At 44.9% G+C, this 20,240-nt stretch overlaps 2 protein-coding genes across 2 annotated transcripts in view; both read right to left on the minus strand.

Moving 5' to 3' along the window:
* Window positions 1–20,240, minus strand: part of LOC120955993 (mucin-17) — a 141,480-nt gene that overhangs the window by 55,563 nt on the left and 65,677 nt on the right. The gene's annotated exons all lie outside the window — the stretch shown is intronic.
* On the minus strand, window positions 14,329–15,640 carry LOC120955994 (salivary glue protein Sgs-3-like). Its single transcript, XM_040377305.2, has 3 exons — window positions 15,525–15,640; window positions 14,669–15,454; window positions 14,329–14,601 (listed from the first exon to the last, which is right to left on the minus strand). Exons 1-3 carry the CDS (start codon window positions 15,574–15,576, stop codon window positions 14,468–14,470), a joined length of 972 nt encoding a protein of 323 aa, XP_040233239.1. The 5' UTR covers window positions 15,577–15,640; the 3' UTR covers window positions 14,329–14,467.

The following is a 20,240-nucleotide window of genomic DNA, read 5'->3' on the forward strand; positions in this document are numbered from 1 at the left end:
GCAGTTTTACCTTTTCCATACTTCCCATGGTTTAGTTTATGATTTCTTTTTCTGTTTCTGTGACAGCAATTGTCTTTACGCAATTTAGACTGCCATTCGCTATTATATTCACCTGTCAAATGAAAAATTGGCCATTATTCGATTATTTTCTTTCCTACGTGCCTTCAGCTAAAGTGCAATTTAAGTTTTGGTTTATTTGTAACGATGTTTCGAGTGTAATATTGCTCGTGGGAATTGATGCCGCATCGCACGGAAAACCGCAATTAAGGCTGGACAAAAACTGCCCGCTCTTCCTTGTCCGGCGGCTGACAGGACTTTGTTGCTTTGTTTTCACTTTCCGTGACCGAAAAAAAGTGAAAGGATGCGAAAAAGCGAAATTCGTGGTGCAAGTGCATCCGAGGGGCGCGTCTGTGACTGTCCGGCAAAATCCAAACCCACTGGAACCGTCAATATGATGTGAGCTTGGGTCCTGTGCCGTCCCCCCTAGATCGGTCGCTGGGTGAATGTTTGTGCCCTTGTAATTGAGTTAAGCCCTTTCTTAAAACCACCCTTGTTCCTCGATTCAGTGGACAACGCAAAACTGGTGGCAGGCGCGGCTTCGGGCACTGTTGTTCGGTTGTCGGTCAGCCGCCGCCAGCAGACAGAGCCCAAAATGTTGCTAAACACCTTTCACCCGGGTGGTCAGGTTCGGACGGTGGGTCATTGTGATTTCGCTGTGTTGTAGCGGTTGAGGGAGATCGATTTACTTACCACGAGCGCTTTAACAAAATGCGGGCCCATATGAGTTGTTGGAGGGTGTCAAGATAAAAACGCAGCTCCATGTTTAACAAGCCGTTTCTGGGGGTTTGCTTTGTTTTGCTCTGTATTTTATCAGTAAGCGGCTCGGAAATACGTACACCGATATTATTACGAAATGTAGGGAATGTGCCCGTGTGTGTAAGTGGGCCTTCTGATTGACCGGTCGTACTGGGGTGTATTGTGGGAAGAACGGGGCTCGAATTAAGCCAGGAAATGTTGCACCAAAAGTTTGAGCTTGCGCGTTCATCGGCCCAGATAAGGGTGGGCAAATCTGGGGTATAATTTATTGTGCAGTGAGACCTTGCACGAAATTACTACCACTCGGTAACGATTCGTAATGGGTTTGTGCTCCTTGCAGCAGGGGGATAATTTATTTTCTCAGCTGTTTCGGTCGCTCCACCACCACGTATCAAGTTCGGTAGCTTGTACTGATAAGCTCGAATTAAACAGGTTGTTTGTAAAGAAGGAGGAGGCGCTTATGAGCTCATAATTACATGCATTGTTTTTATTGCAGTTTGTAGATACAAAAATAAGGATTTTTAAAATAAATTCGTGCAATAATTATAATGGAATACTTTCATTTGTATTTGTTCAATGTGAAGGAATGAAAATTCATAAATTCAATATTTAATTATATATTCAATAGATATCAGTTTTAAATTGTATTACAATAATTTTATGTATTGTTCATTTGTTTTAAAAGAGTAGGAAAACTATTTCTAAAATGGTAATAAATTATGCCAAATCTACATTTTATTGACAAGTTTGCTAGCAAAATGACTTAATTTGAGGCTTAATAATACATTTACGAGTTACTTAATTGTGATTGCCCAATATAAAGCAAGGAGCTACGTTCTCCTAATCGATAAATCAAAACAAAAGGTTATTGCTCACCACACTGAGCCATCGACCAACTTATACCAAAACTATTAAATCGTTTCCAATGTGCCTATTTTTCCAATGAGAGTGGCATATTTTAGCCAATAAGAATCAAATAAATATAAAAGAATAATGAATGTAGCCGTTTCTAGCTTGTGAATGTATAACATACAATATTGATCCTACGTATAGGAAATAAAAATATTGGAAAATGTATCTAGGATATTGTTGAAATCGTTAAACTATAAATCCTGCCAATAATTGATTGAAATTTTGAAGATAATTGAACTTCTGAATTAGTTTTTGGTGTTCAATTATTTTAAATTCTTCATTTCATTTTTGGTATTTTTTGCGCAAGTAACATTTTGCATACATGAATTAAAGTTATTTGCTAGACTGAAGCTAAAAAACGAGCCCAAATACCCGATTCGCTTATCAAAAAAATAGTCCACTCTTTTCAACACATAAAATCCATTGAATTTTAAGGAGCCGTTATGCCAGGAAAAATGTAAAATAAAAACCACATTACAGTAACGCTCTATCCCTCGCCTTATCATCATCTTAACGAGCCCATCGATTCCCATCGATTCAGCTAGTAATATGCACCTAACCAACCTGCTTCCTGCAAGCCGTTCACACACTCCGCGTGCACTACTGACCGCAACAGCCGTGTAACAAGTGGCTGCTTCAAAATCGCTCCGGCAAAAACAAATCGATAGCATAAACCGATCGTTTCATCGTCTCCGGCTTTGTCTCCCCCCCGCTCGGTGCAGTGCAATTTCAATTGCAGCATTTCGAATGGCAGCGAACAGATACGGATACGGGGTGGTTTTTGCGCCCTAAACAACAAAACGGACCAAGCACACGCGCGCGGCCACCGTTTAGAGCCGAACGGGACGACGAAAGCGTCGCAGGAAATGCGCAAAAGGTTGACCACCAAGTGGTGGCCTTTCACGATCCGGGGGCGCACCGACTAATGTAGCCCTTCGCCAACGTCAACATCATCATCATCATCATCGCCGTCGTCGTCGTTGTAGCGCTGTATCGACGAATGCATTGTAATTGCAAACAACTCTGTTACAGTTTTGCAGATCTCGTGCGACGGAATTATGGTTTGTGTTTCCTCGCCAAAACGGAAGGATCCAGCACCTATCGGGCAGCACCATCGCCCGAACGAAAGATCGTTTAAATTCATTAGCATAATCGAAACGTAAAGCTCACGCGAATGTCAAGATCTAATGTTTTTGTTGCGGTTTTCTGCAGATTGATGCCGTTATGCCGCTCGCTATACCCCGGTACATTCAAAGGCTCACCAGTGCTACGGATCAAAGCCACATTCAAATTGCCACTCGCTTTTATTGCTTCGCTCGCTTCCCTTCTTCGCAAAAAGGGGTTTCCGCATTGCCGCGGCCGCAATTTTCCGCCCGGCAAGTGGGCAAGCACCGCCGGTCAGCACAACCATAAACCATCCCACCACCTACGCTGGTCTGGTGGCGCCTAATAGTCACCTTCCGCCACGCGTGCCGACCGGGCGGGCAAAAGCGAGACGGAGAAAAGGTTGAACGTATTAGATTCCCTTTCCGAAAGCGACGGCATGCCACATCAGCAGCAGCAGCAGCAAGTGACTTATTGTTTCTAAGCCGTTAGCCCAATGGAATGCCCAGTTTCCACGCAGTGCATTTTCCTCCAGCCTGCTATTTGACTTTGACACTTCCGCATTGTGCTACATTACTGACCGGTGTGTGTGTGTGTGTGAGTACGCGCGAGCGATTTTGCGAAATACGCACGGGGAACGATCTTTATCATACACCCAGACAGGGAGAAAAGAAATGAGTGGTAGCGTTTAATGGTAGGACGCTGCAAATTGATATCCTTTCGTTGTGTGGGCGAGGAAAAGTTCACTGCTAATGGCGAACGTAAGGAAAAGGAAAGGAAAACGGTGCGCTATAGGAAGGAAGGAAGTGAAGTGAAGCCTATAAAACAGGGATGGTTTGCTGATTTGCATTAGGCGAAAGGGAAAGAGATTGAATTTCAGGTTAATGCGATTGCAATTGGCTTTAATCGGTGGACTTTGGCCGGGGTTAGTTGATGGAAAAAAGGGAAGTTTATTGGTTGGATAAATTGCACCGTGATGGAAGTGTGAGGAAAGAAATTTCTTATGCCAATTCTCTATTTTTATGACATAAATTTGTACATATTAAAGGCTTAATATTAATAAAAAATATAAAGAAGTCCCTTGTCAAAACAATCTTCATTTTTAAACATTTTTCAGAAAATGATGAAAAGTGTTATTTGATCTTTTTTTTCCCCATTCTCACTTCTTTGTTCCATTTTCACGCTCGTCCATCAATCGATTATGCATCGTCGCGATTCACTTCACTCCAAAGTGGCTCATCTTCAGTGGCTCTCTTCTCACCCCAAAGTGGCTCAAGCACAATGTCACGATCATTGAATCAATTAACCACCGGTTCGCATCGTGCTTTATGCTCGTTCATGATCGCTTGAGTACTTTTCGATCGTTATACATCTTTGCCACGCTATTGCTATTGAAACGATGGTCAACTTACGCGCTGGACACCCCGCTTCGCGTTCGCTTCGGTGTGTTTTTTTGTGTAAAAACAACCACCACCTCAGGTTCAGCTGCGCTGCTGCTGTGCTTGATGACTTAATTAAGCCGACAGCTGTGCACCACTTATCGGAACCGATGAAGGATTTATTATATCACTTTTTGGGTCGCTCGTTTAATTACCTGAAAGTAAACAGAGGAGGAAGAAGTTGTAGCAATTAACATACATGCGGTCATCGTTCGAAGAGCTATCGGGGGGGTTATGATATGTTTTGTTGGTTAACAAAATGGAGCTGACGAAGTGGAACAAGATCTTAAGCTTTTGTCAATTTATGGCTGGCCTTTTATCACACAGTGGGTAAAGGGTTTAATGGTTAATTTTGGACCTGAAAGGTTAATTTTGTGTTGCTAATAAGATTTAATTTAGTTATTTTAGTGATAGGGTAACAGTATTTAAACTCAAAATATATAAATTTTCATCATATTTCATAGAGGATTAAATGTGTTTGAACATGTTTTACTTTCACTCCATTTATCATAGTCTAGTTTTTCCATCTTTCACTACCTGTTTTGATATCCGGCAAACATTCTTTTCGAATTTCTGTGTTGATTAATTTTCATCGCCACCAACATCGATCAGCTCGTTCCAAAGACTTGAACGATAATGCACCACCAGTGTGTCTGTGTATTTTTTCCCCTCAAAAGTTGTTATTTTTTCCCCACATTTCTACGCCTGTCACAATGGCAGCGATGAGAATGATTAATGATTGTCTGGTGCACATTTCTGTTAGCCGCGGTACGCGTGTGCCAGGAACGTGCCTCCATTTCCCTACCGTAGGTCCAAGCAGCAAAGACCTCTTGAACCAGGATGATACCCCGATTCCAGCGTAAAGCGATGACTCTGTCCTGTTAACCTTCAACTCTTTCTGTCTTTGGAAGTTTCTCATTTTTACATATCGCTGCCCTGTCGGGTTTAACAATGGAGGGTTACATTGTCGACCTCTTTTTGTTATCTGTTTGACAGTGGAAAATCAAAATACAAATCCATCAAGGTACAGAAGCTGCGCTACCTATTGTGATCGCCGTTTTGGGAAGCTTCTTTGTGTAGGTAGCTTGTGTTCATGGGTTGTAACATTGTTGCAAATTTCTAGAAATGGATCGCAAAATTTAGGTGTGCGAGTGTGGTTTATTGTTTATTACATAAAGGCATAAAAATGAGGCATACATTGCCCTCAGAGATTTGTTTCTTTTTTTTCGCTTTGATTATTTAACGCAATAATCCAACTAATAATTTTTATATTTCCCATCCGTAGTATTGAAGAATTCATTTTGTTTGTGTTGTTTATAACGTTTAAACTAAATCGCACATTAAAATACGCAGTTGAATCAATCACATACCCTAATTACGACAAAGCACACCTTCAAACTGCTGAACGCTGGAATGAAAGACTTCAACGTTCGCACGGGCGAGGAACCTCTGGGAAAAGGGGGACAAACATTAGTCGCCGTAAACCAAAGCCGATCAATCAACGTTACCGTCTGACGTGTAGCCCTTTTTCAAACGAAAGCGAAAACGATAAAAAAATGAGCGCAACAAGTCCATTTTAATCCTGCCGTCTCACATGATCCACCGAAAGCTGCACACGATCAATCCCCGTACCCAGACCGAGAGCCAGCTGTTCCAAAGAGGCAGTTTGCAGTTTCGCTTGTTTGCACGTTAGGGACATGAGACCACGGGCACAAAATAAAGCCAACAGACATTAATTAAACATTCAACCCTTGGAGGGTAAAAAAGAGTGCTCCTTAAGAGCTCCTCTTATGTGTGTGTGGGAGGATGCGGTGCAAAGGTTGTAAAAAGGCAAAGAAAGTGTCACCGCGAATTGTCGATCGGTGTGTAGATTGTGGAGTGTTGTTCGCCCTACTGAGCTGATCGCGCCAGAGCCATTGCTGCACACTAAAGCTAAAGATGCGATCATTTTTCAACATCTAGATCGGAATAGTGATCAACATAGCATCTTGATGAAGATCTTGAGCGATGTTGTTGCCCTGGTTTAACTACACATTCTGTCTCTCGCTCTCTCTCTCTCTCTCTGTGTCTCACTGTATGTCTGCAAAATAAACCAGCGTCAAGGATCTCCAGTTTGGTGGGTCCAGTTCCAGTCCGCCTTCCTCCCTACACCACAACGCAAGTGAAATGCTCCAGTTTGTGCTTGTGCATGTTTTTGTGCCACTCGCCACTCGCTACACTTGAAATTCATTGATACTTGCACAGCTGGTTTCACTGTTTTTAAGGCATTTGCGGGACCGTCCAGGAATTGAGTGCGGAGCAAAAGTGAAGTTATGCAACGAAACGCGTCTCGGCAGCACGAAACGAAACCGTCGGCGGGGAGGAGATAAATTATGAACGGAAAAACGCGGTGACACACACACACACACCCCGGCGCATGATGACGGGGCCAGTGGGTAAGTGTGGCTGGAGGCCAACACAGTTGGCGTACTTGGCTGGCCCAAAAATTCAATCCCGGCAAGACTGACACTGGTGGAGGGGGATGGAGTGGGAAGGAGGGCGAGAAATAGAGCTATCCTATACACCCGTGGCCAGTGTTAGCAGCACCAAACCAGTCCAGGCTCGATCGATCGAAACAGGTCTTTCGGCCGGTAAACTGCGGCACACGGTAACGCGGTAGACTCGCGCTAAGAAGCGGACCAAGATGCAAAGAAACATAACAAATTCACATTTCTTTCTCTCGAGGGCACACACACACTGGGCCGGTTGGATTTGCCAGTGACGACGATGGCGACGTTTTGCGTGTTACGATCGCTCGCGCAACTGGTGGACCCAGTGTGTCGGAAACGGGTGGCAAAGTGCGAAGGAAATTGGCTGAAGAAAATCGGTTGTCATCTAGCACTGTGTCACTCTTTGCGTGCGGAGGGAGGAGGGTGACGAAAAATTACGATAAATTGCGAACGCTCAAGCTGGGCACGGATAAAATGCAGCCAGTTGCAAAAGTGCAAGCGAATGGTGGGCTTAGTGGAAAAGTGACCCATATTTCTGTGTGAGCGAAGGTTGATTCAAGCTAGACTTGAGGCCTGGAAGTGAGAGTGTGTTTTTAAGTAAAATTATTATGTAATTAAATGGTTGAAATTATCGATAAAACAGATCAATAAGCAGCTTCAAATTTTTAAAATTAACCAAGTAGGATTTACAAGAAATTTTAAATACCCATTATTCGAATTATCATATTGTCTTTTAAACAACCTGTTCTGTCTTCGATACCGATCATCTCACGATCATTATAAATTCCCACAACAAAATCTCGCCTTATCATCCACCACTCGATCCCGCTTTCCCGCTCATTTAAATCACCAAATCTTATCGCTTGCAACGAAACACCCCATAGAACGACTTAATCGATCAGTAGGCGCGAGCAGGCTGATCAGCACATTAAAAAATGCTCATCGAACCCGCTTCGTGATGTGCCGCGCACCACAGCCTGCCCACAGCCTGTATGTAAATTATGCGGATGCTTCATTCATCTGTTTCAATCATCGCCGTCATCAGCGCCGCGAACCTAGTCGCCGTACCTTGCCGCTGGAAGATCCACCCAGGTGGCAAAAGGTGTTGACGATTCCACCAAAAGAAGGCGAGAGAAGAAAAAAACGCAGTTTCGATGTAGGGGGGCTTTTACCATCTTTGCGGTGCTCACACCTCAGACACAGCAGACCTGGGCGAAGACGCTCCCGCCTCGGTTCGGTGTTTATCCGTCTGTTTTTTTTATATTTTATTTTATTTCTGCGTACACACATTTGGTTCGTATGGGGATGGTGGTTGGAAGCACACAAAAAAGAGTCCACCACAGAAGTCTCTTCAACACGACCCGAAGATCACTTTTATGGGTGGCGTCTGCGCGCATGTTCACGCTTGCATATGGTTGTGGCGGGGCAGAGCTTGCCATTGGAGAGGTCCACCGGCACGCGAACGTCTTTTGGGGGGACACAGGTTTATGTGTGTGAAGATGGCGAGCGCTTTATCTTGCCGCGCTGCACGCGCACTGAAGATGACACCCGATGCCCAGCGTGTGAACTTTTTTTTCTGATACTCTCTCGCTTTTGCTTTTGCCCCTTTTTTATGCGCCCTCCTTGAGTGTGTGTGTGTGCCGTGTTTGTTTTCGGTGGCGTTGACAATCTTGTTTTCGGGAGGCATTATTTATTTACTGCCTTTTCTCTGTCTCGCTTTTTACACAAGATTTGTTAAGTGGGGTGGCTTTTCAGCGATCGGATTATGTTGAATAATTCATTATCGTGCTGGTTCATTTGTCATGCGATTAGGCCGAAATGAATGCGTGGATTAATATGAAAGCTCAATAGAGATGAGCAATTATTAAGCTATTTTATCAGGTGTGAAAGTAACATTTCAGTAGATGAAATGTGGCCGATAGTTTTTAATTTTGAATTATTTATAATGAGTGAGAAAGCTTAACTATGTTTTTTACATGTCAACATTGTTGCAATTTATCTATTCGATAATTTTGATTATAATTTTGAATGTTTATTTTTTGCATAAAATAGATAATGAATCAAGCAAAAGTAAACATTTCTCCTTGGCGGACTCTCTGAGCGCCTGATGGTATGCAATTCAAGGTTGTTATTACGTGGTTGTTTCATTGACTTTCCTCTTATTACCAATTTACTTACATTTTATCACTCATTTACTATATACTATATATACTATATATATAATTGAGAGCTAAGTACTAAGTTTGACCTTAATGTAGTAAAGGAGCCGTACGATATTTTGACTCATATTCCAGACAGTTTCGAGCTCATGTTTCAAATTACGAACGTTTTGATTCATATTCTGGACAGCCTCAAAATTTCATTTAAATCTACAAACTTACACACATATGACACCTATTTTTGTTTTTAACTTATATTTACGTCCGGGCAACAAATTCCGAAGGTCATTGTCGTCTTGAGTCGACAGGATGACGGTCTTACTGACAATGCGGTTTGCGTGCGGTTTTCTGCTTGCATTGAACCGAAGTACTGCTGCGCGATTGGAAGATCTTTCCTATACGGCCATTAAGGCATTGGGACATCTATCTTCAAATAATGCAATTAATCACAATTTACTGCCGGAATTAAAATCAAGATAAACAATGTTGCTCCGACATCCGGACAGTATTAAATACGTGTTTTAATGAAATACAGAGCACAATATGATAAAACACTATTGTTTTCGCGCTGACAACTGTTTCCACAATGGATTTTGTATGTATTTCAATGCACGTGAATGCAATTAAAAGGAATTATCGAAGAAATAACACTGGTATGGGTTTGAAGCAAAACTGCTAAGACAGCCTCTGGTGATGAACTGACCGACAGACAATATTTCTTTACTGTGGCATCAGGACCTACTAGGGGTGAGATACTTTTTTAATATCTTCTAGCACATCATGACCATTACATAAAATTAAAAAGCGAGAGATATGAAGTAATTCAATAAAAACATGACGAATGTCCGGAATTTGAAGCTGTCCGTAATTTGAAGCATAATGGTACCCCCTTTGGCAAATATTCTAGTAGTTTGGATATTTGTTGCTGCTGTTGTTGATTCGTTTCTTGTACGAAAAGTGTTGCTGAATAAAGACCTGTACTTCTCATATTAAAATTTGAGAACACTCATAAAATAAAATATTACTAGAGGTACTTGCTAAAACAAACTTGAACTGAACCTAACATATTTGCACATGGTACTTGCCGGCTACTATTTTCTCTGGCACTTAGCGCAGAGATTTCTTGCAACCGACAAATTGCCGCGGTACCAGCGTCAACCAGCAGCAAGCACAGCATCGCAGCCTATGACAAACGGCCGGACATTAGCGCCATCATAAAAAGCACATACATCTTGCTCTTGCACTCTGGCAGCCAGCACTTTCTGCCGTGACCATGACGCGATCGTTCGACCGACCGACTGCATAATAATGTACTGCACTTCGGGAGGCATAACCAGACCTCCCGTTCCCTCCCGTTCCCTCCTCTTCCCACAAACACGCATTCACTGCTGACACATATTTTCGTGCGCTCACGATCGACGGCAACCGAAAGCAAAACTGGGGAACCGAAGAAAGAATTAAGACGAAATAAAGATACTAATAATATTGACCATGCTCTGCCCACGATGATCCGACCTGGGATAAGAGACGGCTAAGCGGGATGAAGTCAAAGCCAACGGGACTCGGCAGACACAGGCTCACACGCGCGTGCAGGACAACAGTTCCTCAGGCGCGGGATAGTAGTACCTGCAGCCGCGAGCACGTTGCCGCTTATGAAAGGCGACCAATGGTGCTTTGTGCGAGAATGCGGGGAAATATATGAACACCGCTGGTGGTAATTTCTTTTCTCCCATTACATAACCTCCCACACGGTCCCACAGGCAGGGACAAAAAGTGGTTCAATTTTGCGACCACCACAGCAGGGCCCGCGTGTCCACCAGCCCGTGAGATAGATATGTGTATTTACCCTTTTTTTTTGCACAAAGGCACCGTACTGCCGGGCTAAATGACCTCCTGCTATGCTTTTTTGTTGTTGTTGGTGGTGGTAGTGGCCACGAATGGTCGGTCAAGAGGCAAAACGGGAACCAAGGTGCAGCAGCAAAGCGTCTAGCTTTCGGGGGTTTGCTTGCGTTTAAGCTCCCTCTGTCTCTCACTCTCTCTCTATCTTGCCCCTTTTTTCTTGGGTCCTTCATCCGCACAGAAACAATGGCATTCTTTGAAAGTGAGTTAATTTTTAGCGATCACTTTTTCCACCTTGTGTCCCCTTCCCCCTCGATTGGGTGCAATTTTATTTGCGTCCCCAATCCCTCGCGGAGCTGGGTGAATTTGCCTTCTTTCTCTTCGTGAGCTAGGACGGTGCTGCCATGGTGATTGGAGGGCGCTTTTGCATCATCGTGGTGGCGAATGTCCGCCAAAGGTTCGGACTGTGCGGGAGTATGCCGGTTGGGAGGCTGGCGGTTTTTTTTCTTCTTCGTCCTTTTTAGAGCGGGATCTAGCTTAAGCTGGTTGAATAATTGAACTGTTCCGTTTTGAATGCGCTTGTGTGCTTGAAAGGCTCGTGATGTCCCGCTGAGTGGTTTCGGTGAATTTTTGATACGCTCGTGTGTTTGAATGGACCACTTTCCTTCTTGTCTCTTGCGGAAACGAGCCTTTTGGTACCGAACGTTTGGTAGTGTTACATTAACTGAATTAAAATTGAATTCACAGCGTTGTATAAAATAGGGAATATTATGTAAATACTCATGTGTATCTGGGAATAACATTCTTTGATTTCTGAAGTATCAAAATGTGGTCCTGCTATTATTCACGGTTCAACATTATGCTTATTTTAGGGTAAAAGTTTGCTTTAGGTTCATTTGCTTTTTGTTTTAAGCTAAAATATGATGTTTTGGTTGCTATAAAAAAACAATGTTGTGAGGCACACAGCTTCCAGTGGACCAGCTAGTAAAAACTTATGGCTGGGTTTGAAAAAGCAACGCTGTTGAATTTATTCAAGTTATTTAGATTAACATCATACAAGGTCTTCCGTAAAGATCAACTAAAACATAAACAAATAGATACGTTAAGAATACCGTTCCCATACGTATAAAATTTACATATTTAGATAACAAGAAACAAAACTCGTCTGCTAACGAACGAAAAGCTAACAAGATGATGTTATATTTCGAAGACCTGACATTTAGATTTATTGTTTACTCGGATTATTTATTGCAGTAGTTTCCGCTTCATTTTACCTTCAAGTCCTCAATTTGGGACTCTAAGGTACCAATTTTTGGCTGTAAGTCAATCGGCGGTTTTACTCGACACTTAACTGTATTTCAGAAATTATGTGTTTAAAAACTGTTTATTTTTCCGTATCGAACCGACAGAATAAGTGATTTTATAGTTATAATTAAAGTTAATTTTTCCATTTTCAGTTGAATTTTTAAATAATAATTTGAAAAAGATTAGAAAAATTCTAAAACTCCATCAGATTGAACTGAATAAAAATGCAAAATTTTTACTTTTGTTTCCACAACATAAACATTTTCAACTATTTTCTAAAATACCGAGTGAATTGCGGCAACGACTGCACCTTGTGTAAAAGGTATAAACAATGTAATTAATATGGATTTAAACAATTTATTATGGTTGTTATATTAATGTACATTTTTTTAAAACTATAAGTTTCATCAGAATAGGAATGCCAAAATGAGAAAAAATGTCTTCAGCATTTCCTTTTTAATTATAATTATGATCTTAATTACTTAATTAGTTACTTACTTACTTACTTACTTACTTACATAAAATTCGTATAATCTTCTTTTCTTCTTTAGCACAACAAGCGTTGTCGGTCAAGGGCTACCTCTACCACAAGTGGGCTTGACTTTTAGTGGCTTATCGATTACAAGTAGCAGGATAGTCAGTTCTACGTGTGGGTATCCATATGGGGCTTTAATCCATGACGGGCGTGTTATAAAGTCGTTTGAGTTGATGACAGTCCCACGAGACCGGAATATAATGTTTATAACATCGTTTGATAACCAAGATCGATAAGTGAATGTATAATTGATACGTGTGCGAAACACGTGTCCGAATCATTCTATGCTTGAGGTCCAAAATCTCCCACAATTAGACACCTTGCTCCGCTCGTGCAAGGTATAACGATTTACCAGGTTCATGTTCCATTTTTCCCTTACCCAAGTCCAGCAGTCCAGGAATGTTTGCGCCATTTTTATGTATTTTCCCACAAAACAAATCTAAAAAAAGACACACACATACACACAAGAATTACGAAAGAAAGTGAAAGCATTGCAAAACGCGAAACCTCTGCAACATCTTTTCGCTCCGCCGTTGCAATGGAGCTCTTTTGCTCTCCCTGCTGTAGCCCTAATTCGCTTTCGCTTGCAATCGCGATTGAGCGTGCGCGCGCGCGTGATTCTAGCCGTGCAGAACACTTTCCTTCTGGGTGGGTGGGCTGGGAGAAAAGCGGGAGAGAAAGACAGGACAAGGGAACTGCAATTTATTGCTATGCAAATCGTAGCGCGACCGCTTTCGCACCTTTCCGTGGTCTCTGTGCCTTTTACTCGTGTGCACGTCGAGTCTCTTTCTCGTTGTTTTCACCCCAAGCGAGGCCACGTCCAGTGCACGTCGATCGCAATCGATGTATGCAGGCCGGGTACCGGCCGGTCCGATGCCGCGAGGCCGCTTTCGTGCTTCGTGGCGACCAGCGGTGTCATAAAGCATCACACATGCCCATAAATATAAGGCACCCTTTGCGGTGTAGCTTGCCCTCAGTCTGGTTCGTACGGAAAGGAAACTCCGAGCCACCGGCACGACATCAAATTAATCAGATCGTTTATTACGTAATGCGTCCCTGAACGGGATGGTAAAGGGGAGGGGAGACAATTTGTGGGAGGCACACACTCACGTGTGCAAGAAAAGTGGTGTGCCAGAAATTACGGGATGCATTAGGGAAGCCAAACTGGTTGCGCTCGTCGGTGTGCGCAAGTGCATCATGGCGCACCAAAATAGAAACGGCGCAGAACACGGAAACACGGGCGCCTTTGCTGTGCTCCAACCCGGCTCCAAATCGAGTGGTGGCTGGCGCAGGCGTTACAAATATGGTGCTGGGAATAAATCTCCACTTGTGGTCCAGTTGTGGTTTGGAGAGGGAGAGAGAGGGTGTCCAGACGACGGTGTAAAAGACATCTTGAAACACACAAAAGAAGCTCGGCATGCGTATGCTGTTTTTGATGCTGGTGTGGAATAATACACATGGCCGGGAAGTGGAATTCTAAGCAATTGAACTTTACGCACAAGGAAAGGGATCAAATTATCGCCTCACTTTGCGTGCGGCTTTACGCAATACGAACAATATCACAACGTGAAGGACACCTTGCAACCTTTTGAGGCCACATACACACTATGTCGCAATGTCGCTCCCCATCACTCTCTTATCTATGGCGCAATATGCTCTATCCGTCTGACTCACCCATCAACTCCCGATGGCCATTGATGCTTCTCTCCCTCCCAAAACCATTCAAATGCTTATCATACGCAGTGTTTGCTTTATTTCGATACACACTTCCGCTAGCCGAGGCGGGCTCTCTTCCAGCAGCCTGCTGGACATCACTCTATCGCGTCATGATTGATGGATTCAACTTCTTCTCGGTTCCCGCTGCTATCCCTATCGATTGCACAGCTGCCACGAGCAGAGCGAACACTGGTCGTACGCCTGCCCACCGCTCAGCATCGTGCAGGTGTCGGTGAGCGATTGCTGCCGCTTGGTACAGCCCCGACTGATCACGCGCCGATTGTTCACTGTAAGCAGAGGTCAATGGTATGAGTGGTACGCCTGTCCACAGACGCAGTGCGTCAACACCCTTACCGAAGCGTTCCGTCGTGTAGCAGACGTAGACCGGCAGTGGTAGTTGCCGCGGTGAGCGAAGATCCTCCTCCAGCTCATCCATCAGCGCATCCTTGGTGGCCCGGGCGGCCATCGTAAAGATGGAGGTGGAGCGGGCACCGAAGCAAGGACAGCAGCCGGCAGGACAGCTCGGCGTGCTGGTGGTCGGTACGGGCGTCGTTGGAGTCGTTGGACTCGGAGTCATTGTCGTGGTGGTTGGGGTCGGCGTAGAGGTGGTTGGGTACGGAGAGGTTGGCAGGGTAGGACCACACGTTGGACAGGTTGTTTCGGGAACGGTGGGCGTCACCACCGGTGTGGAGGTGGTTGGGTACGGGGAAGTAGGCAGCGTAGGTCCACACGTTGGACAGGTTGTTTCGGGAACGGTGGGTGTCACCATCGGTGTGGAGGTGGTTGGGAACGGGGAGGTAGGCAGGGTTGGAGCACACGTTGGGCACGTGGTTTCGGGCGTTGGCGTTGTGGGCATTGGCGTTGTTGGGAGCGTCGGAGCACAGGTCGGGCACGTGGTGTCCGGCGTCGATGTCGTCGGGAGTGGGGTGGTGGGCAGGGTGGGGGCGCAGGTTGGACACGTGGTGTCGGGTGTGGAAGTCGTCAGCTGCGGGGTGGTTGGTAGCGTCGGTTCCGGTGCACACGTCGGACAGGTGGTGTCCGTGGGCAGGGGCGTGGTGTAGTCAATGTCACCGCAAACGACGGGAATCTCTTGCTGTAGCTCACAGTCATCGCACTGATAGCACACCAATTGCGTGTGAACTAAAAGCAACCGCACGGATATCTGGTTTTAATGTCGCGATCTTCAGAATTGTAGGTCCTGCTACGTTACCTGTTCCCAGAAATAGCACCAAGAGTGCTCCTAGCGTCACAATTCTAATCATTTTTGGGCCACAATATTGCACGCACTGAAGCACTAAACAAACTGATTCAAACTGATGCTCATCTTCCCGCAAGACACTAGGTTTTGTAGCGTTTGTCTTGTCTTATCGGGCCGGTATAGATAATGCTAGACACTCATCAAGGGACGATGTCTTCATCGTATGTAAATTATCGATAAGCGAGACCGACTATCATCTTCTATCTCGGCCTACCTCTTATTGCCTAAATTTCGTCGAATTTCTTGAATGGATCCGGTGATTCCTCATTTGTCTGAGATAATGTCCAAACTTAATGCGAATCTCGTGATGATGAGCTGGCGGGGATTTTTCCTGGGATCCAAAACAATTTGATGGATAAGATAGTTCCGGTCAACACATCCACATTGTCCAATTGGAGGACTTAAAGACTTGGAGGACTCCAAGTACATGTGAGGGACAGGATTAAGCATTAATTACGCCCTATTAATGTACCATTACTTCAGCACCCTTTCCAAATTCAATTAGCAGATCATCTTCGCTAATGATCTTTGCCGGTGACCCGGTGTACAGCAATGTTGGGCAAAAATATCGATCACTTTCACCTACCGAGCACGGGCCCGGAGACCGACCAATTATAAAATACTTTATCCTCTGCGTCAGCTGATCTTTCATGTGCCCGGGCTCTGGATCTGGCTTGGCCTGTCGTTCGCAAGACAGACAGTCACCGGGACATGGCAGATTACCGCATCCACCACGCTGTGTGTGTGTGATCGCAGGGAGAAATTCAATTATCGTTCATTTCTAAAGTACCACGTGATAAATTACCGTTTCCTGACATCCACGTCGCTGTGCTGTGCTGTCGGGAACGTCGAGCTCCCAATCCGGGCTCTCTGTTCTCTCCGGTTCCGCGATTACCATCCGTTTCCATTTGTCCATTCCCACTCGCAGGCACCGCTTTTCCTCAGCTCACCCAGTGCATGACAACTGATTACAATTGCTGAAAGTCCATTACTTTGACGCCCGGCCCACGGGGCCGTCGGCTGACAGTACTACGGCGCTCCAGTTCGCGTGCCGCCTTCGCCGGGCGAATTACGATCATAATGTTCCGGCTGATTCCGGCGGTGCGACAACCACCATCGCACAGACGGCAGGGCAGGGCAAGTAGGTGCAGCTTTAGGGGAGGCGGTAGTAGTAGGACTACCGGGAGACTGGGAGCCGACCCTTATTCATCTGTCGACTATCAGCCGTACCAGATGCCGCGGCGGAAGTGCTGATGTTGGTGGGATAAGCGTCACCGGGTAGAGCACGGGCACAGAACGCAAATCTACCGCAGCAGATCTTGGGCTTTCCCGGAACAAAAGGGAAAGTGTAGCACCGTTACAGCCAGCGCCAGCGGTGGTGTGTCCATTGTGGAAAACGACCCGGCAGTAGCAGATTTGTCCTACCATACCTCCCTTTCTCTCCATACAATAGCACAGGGTGTGGATCGCGTTTTCAGGTGATTTGTTGTTTAATTTTCTTTGCCAATGTTTTTTGCGCTGTTAGTAGGAAGATGTGGCTGCTGCTGCTGGTGCTGCTGGACCGAAAAAGAAAGTGTAGCACAACGCAACAACAACAACGTAGGTCTGCCTGTAAGTGCCGTTTTATGAAGCGGGTCCATCTTTTTTTTCTCAATAACGCCCGTTTAGCAAAGCGCGATCTTGCGCTGAAGAAGATCCGCACACACGATCGCGCAAAGCAGAAAAGGGAAAAGCGTGCAACGCAAACGCACCGGTGGAAACTGGAGCTATTTAGCGTGAAGAATCCGCAACATCGATGATGCGAGATGGCTGCTGCGCTAACGAGGCATCACTGAGCCGCCGCCGCCCCCATCGTCTTTGTGGCCTCGCCTCGGTTTCGCTTTCAACACTTTCCATTAGGGGCTTAAGGGGGGCTTAGGCAGCTTTCCTTCGGGTGGCACTTTTCCACCGGAGTGCAACACACCGCGGGCGCGTAGAACGATCGCCGACCAAAAGGCACGAAAATGGAAAACAAATGCTGGCGGCTTCATACCAGGCAAGCGTGAAGATCGAGGGCGCGAAGGCGTCGTGACCTTCCATCGGTCATGGCGTGTGTGTGTGTTGTTTGAACGGGGGATGTGCTCGAGCACCCCGCCAAAACGAATTACCAAATTGAAGTGGAAATCGATTATTTCACCAAAACCGAATGGGAGGGAGGAGATCTACAACCCTCAAACGCCTTCCAGCGCGATCACACAACAGCAAACATTACCGAACCGACATCGATCGAAATGGTCGAAATGGCTCCGATTGATTGCGTACTGTCCGAGGGTGGAATGACACGACAGGCGGGGGATGACTATTTTGTCACCGTTTGGAGAAGTTGTCTGAGGTCGGGGTGCCTTCAAATTGATTTCTTGCCATGGCATTGTTCTTCGTGCCGGAGACGGAGCGGGTTTTTGCTGTTGTACTTCTACCAGCGCAGCGGTTTGTGAGAAGAACACTTCCGGGGGAAGTGATTTTTTTTATGTTCGTCCATTTCCTGTGGCGTAACTCGCGGTTTTTGGAGGGTAAGGTCCCAACGAAAGAGAGGGGTTTAAGATGGAAGGACTGGCAGACGGGTGACAATGGAATTTCTCGATCAATTGTTTTCACTTTCATCTTAGATAATAGCAAACAGGCAGTGATCTTGATAGTGGTTGGCGTTTTCAGGGTGAGTGAATTGGTACTGGCAGGCTGTTTACCGTGTCTTTCGAGAGCAGTTGAATTGAAGCGATAGAGCATACGTTTTGCTTTCATTTTAATGGTAAGGTAAAACAGTACAGAGTATCTGAGTAACAGTGAACAGAGCTAGTTCATGTTTCGGTATTAAATAAGATCCGCTATTAGCTATTGGTTATTAGTTATCTAATAAGATTCTGTTGCTTGAATGTTTTGTTTCAAAGATTTTAGAATCAGAATTTCGTAATGCTTAGGAATCGACAGGGTCTCAGGCGACTTGTCCACCAACCGCTAGATCCGCCACTGAATTCATAAGATCCTTTGACTGGTTAAACCTAATTGATTAGTTTGGGTTTGAAGATTTTTTCTAAATTTAATCAAACTAAACTCTTTTTAGCGAATCGATATAGAAAAACAAATTAAAGAGTGTCAAATTTGCAAAGACACATTTAACATCATTAACAGTACAATGTGCCCAAGCGAAAACTTTTTAGTTTTTTTTTTCGGAAATATACTTATTCTCATATTTTACATTTCAAAAGTTCTCATAACAAGACCTTTCCATGTTCCATGATTTATGCGCATCAAAAATTATAAGACCTCTGCTTTGGTCATTGAGTTCTCCCTTTTTCATGTTTTATGTTTATTTCATAAGCTTCTTTTAATGATTTTATCAATCAATTATTACCTATCCCAACGCTAACTTGTTGATTTGCCAAGCGGAAATAAAATATAAACTCAATCTTCTATCAGTCTCTTCCTTCAATCACTTACATTTTTCCAGTGAAAGTTGCAGTTTGTTCCTAATCCGATTCCCTCGGGAGCGCTCGACATCGGCCACCTTAATGCTCCTGTCAGTATGCCCCATTTCACCCATAGCCCGCTAGCCCAAGCGTCCAATAGTTGTTTCACCTCCTTTGCGACAGGTGCTGATAGGCAATCTTTTCATCTTCATCCATTGCGCTCGCGTTGTCGACATCGAGCTTCAACGGGAGACTCATCCAACCACCAAACCACCGCCGTTGATCATGGGCACGCGTGTAACGGGACTGATTTCGCATCAGCATTTCAGCCTGCACCTTTCGCCGTTTTGACAGCAGCTCGATCAATTTATTTTTATCAAAATCACACTCACTCCGCGATTCAACGTACGTTCGATGTGTGTGTTTTCTACTGCACCAGCATTCCAGCATTGGTCTGGATTGCGCAATGCACCAAAGGCAGGGGTTATACCGCTGCCTACGAATTTCCTCCGTTGTGTGTTTTCTCTTTAATCGGGAGTGCGGGCTCACGGTGTCACGATACCCGCAACGGAGCATTCCGGGCAAATGGTGAGTGCGTTTTAAACACTTTTTTTTTCTGGGTCACCCTTGTAACATGCTTCTCGGGGGGGAAAGTCCGCTCGGCTTGTTGAATAGTGATGACAAATGTCGAGTAAATGGTTCCAAATGTTACCTCGTTAAAGCGTGTTATTTGACTGCAGCCATACCAAGGGCTCGGGTCATTAATCGGGTGGTATGCCCTTTTCTTTGACCGAACGACAGTGTTTGGGTTCCTAATGTAGAAAACACACGCGTGCAGATGATTAGTTAGATCATACGCTCGGCAAACAACGCACGACAACTCGAATTAGAGAAAACATCATGCCGAACAACTCGCCGAACGCACAGTGCGAAAGGGGGCGGGTATGTGCGTCAAATCGCATTAAAATCGAACGCACAGTGCGGTTTGGGAATTAATTGGCAAGATTGGCAAAATCAAACGGGCAGTCGGAGACACATTTAGCTGAAAGCGCTTGGTGGGGCAATTTCCGGTGTGTGTGTGATAGCCGTTTATGACTTCACTCGATCGCTCGATGTGTTTGAAGCAGAAGGGTGCCTCGGTGGGGAACGCGTTTAAGACGCGCTAAATGCCAAAGCATTTATGTTGGCATGTGCTAAAATTAGCAAAGGTTTAACCTTACGCTTG

The sequence above is a fragment of the Anopheles coluzzii genome, chromosome 3, assembly GCF_943734685.1.
Source record: "Anopheles coluzzii chromosome 3, AcolN3, whole genome shotgun sequence".
In the NCBI taxonomy this organism is placed as follows: domain Eukaryota; kingdom Metazoa; phylum Arthropoda; class Insecta; order Diptera; family Culicidae; genus Anopheles; species Anopheles coluzzii.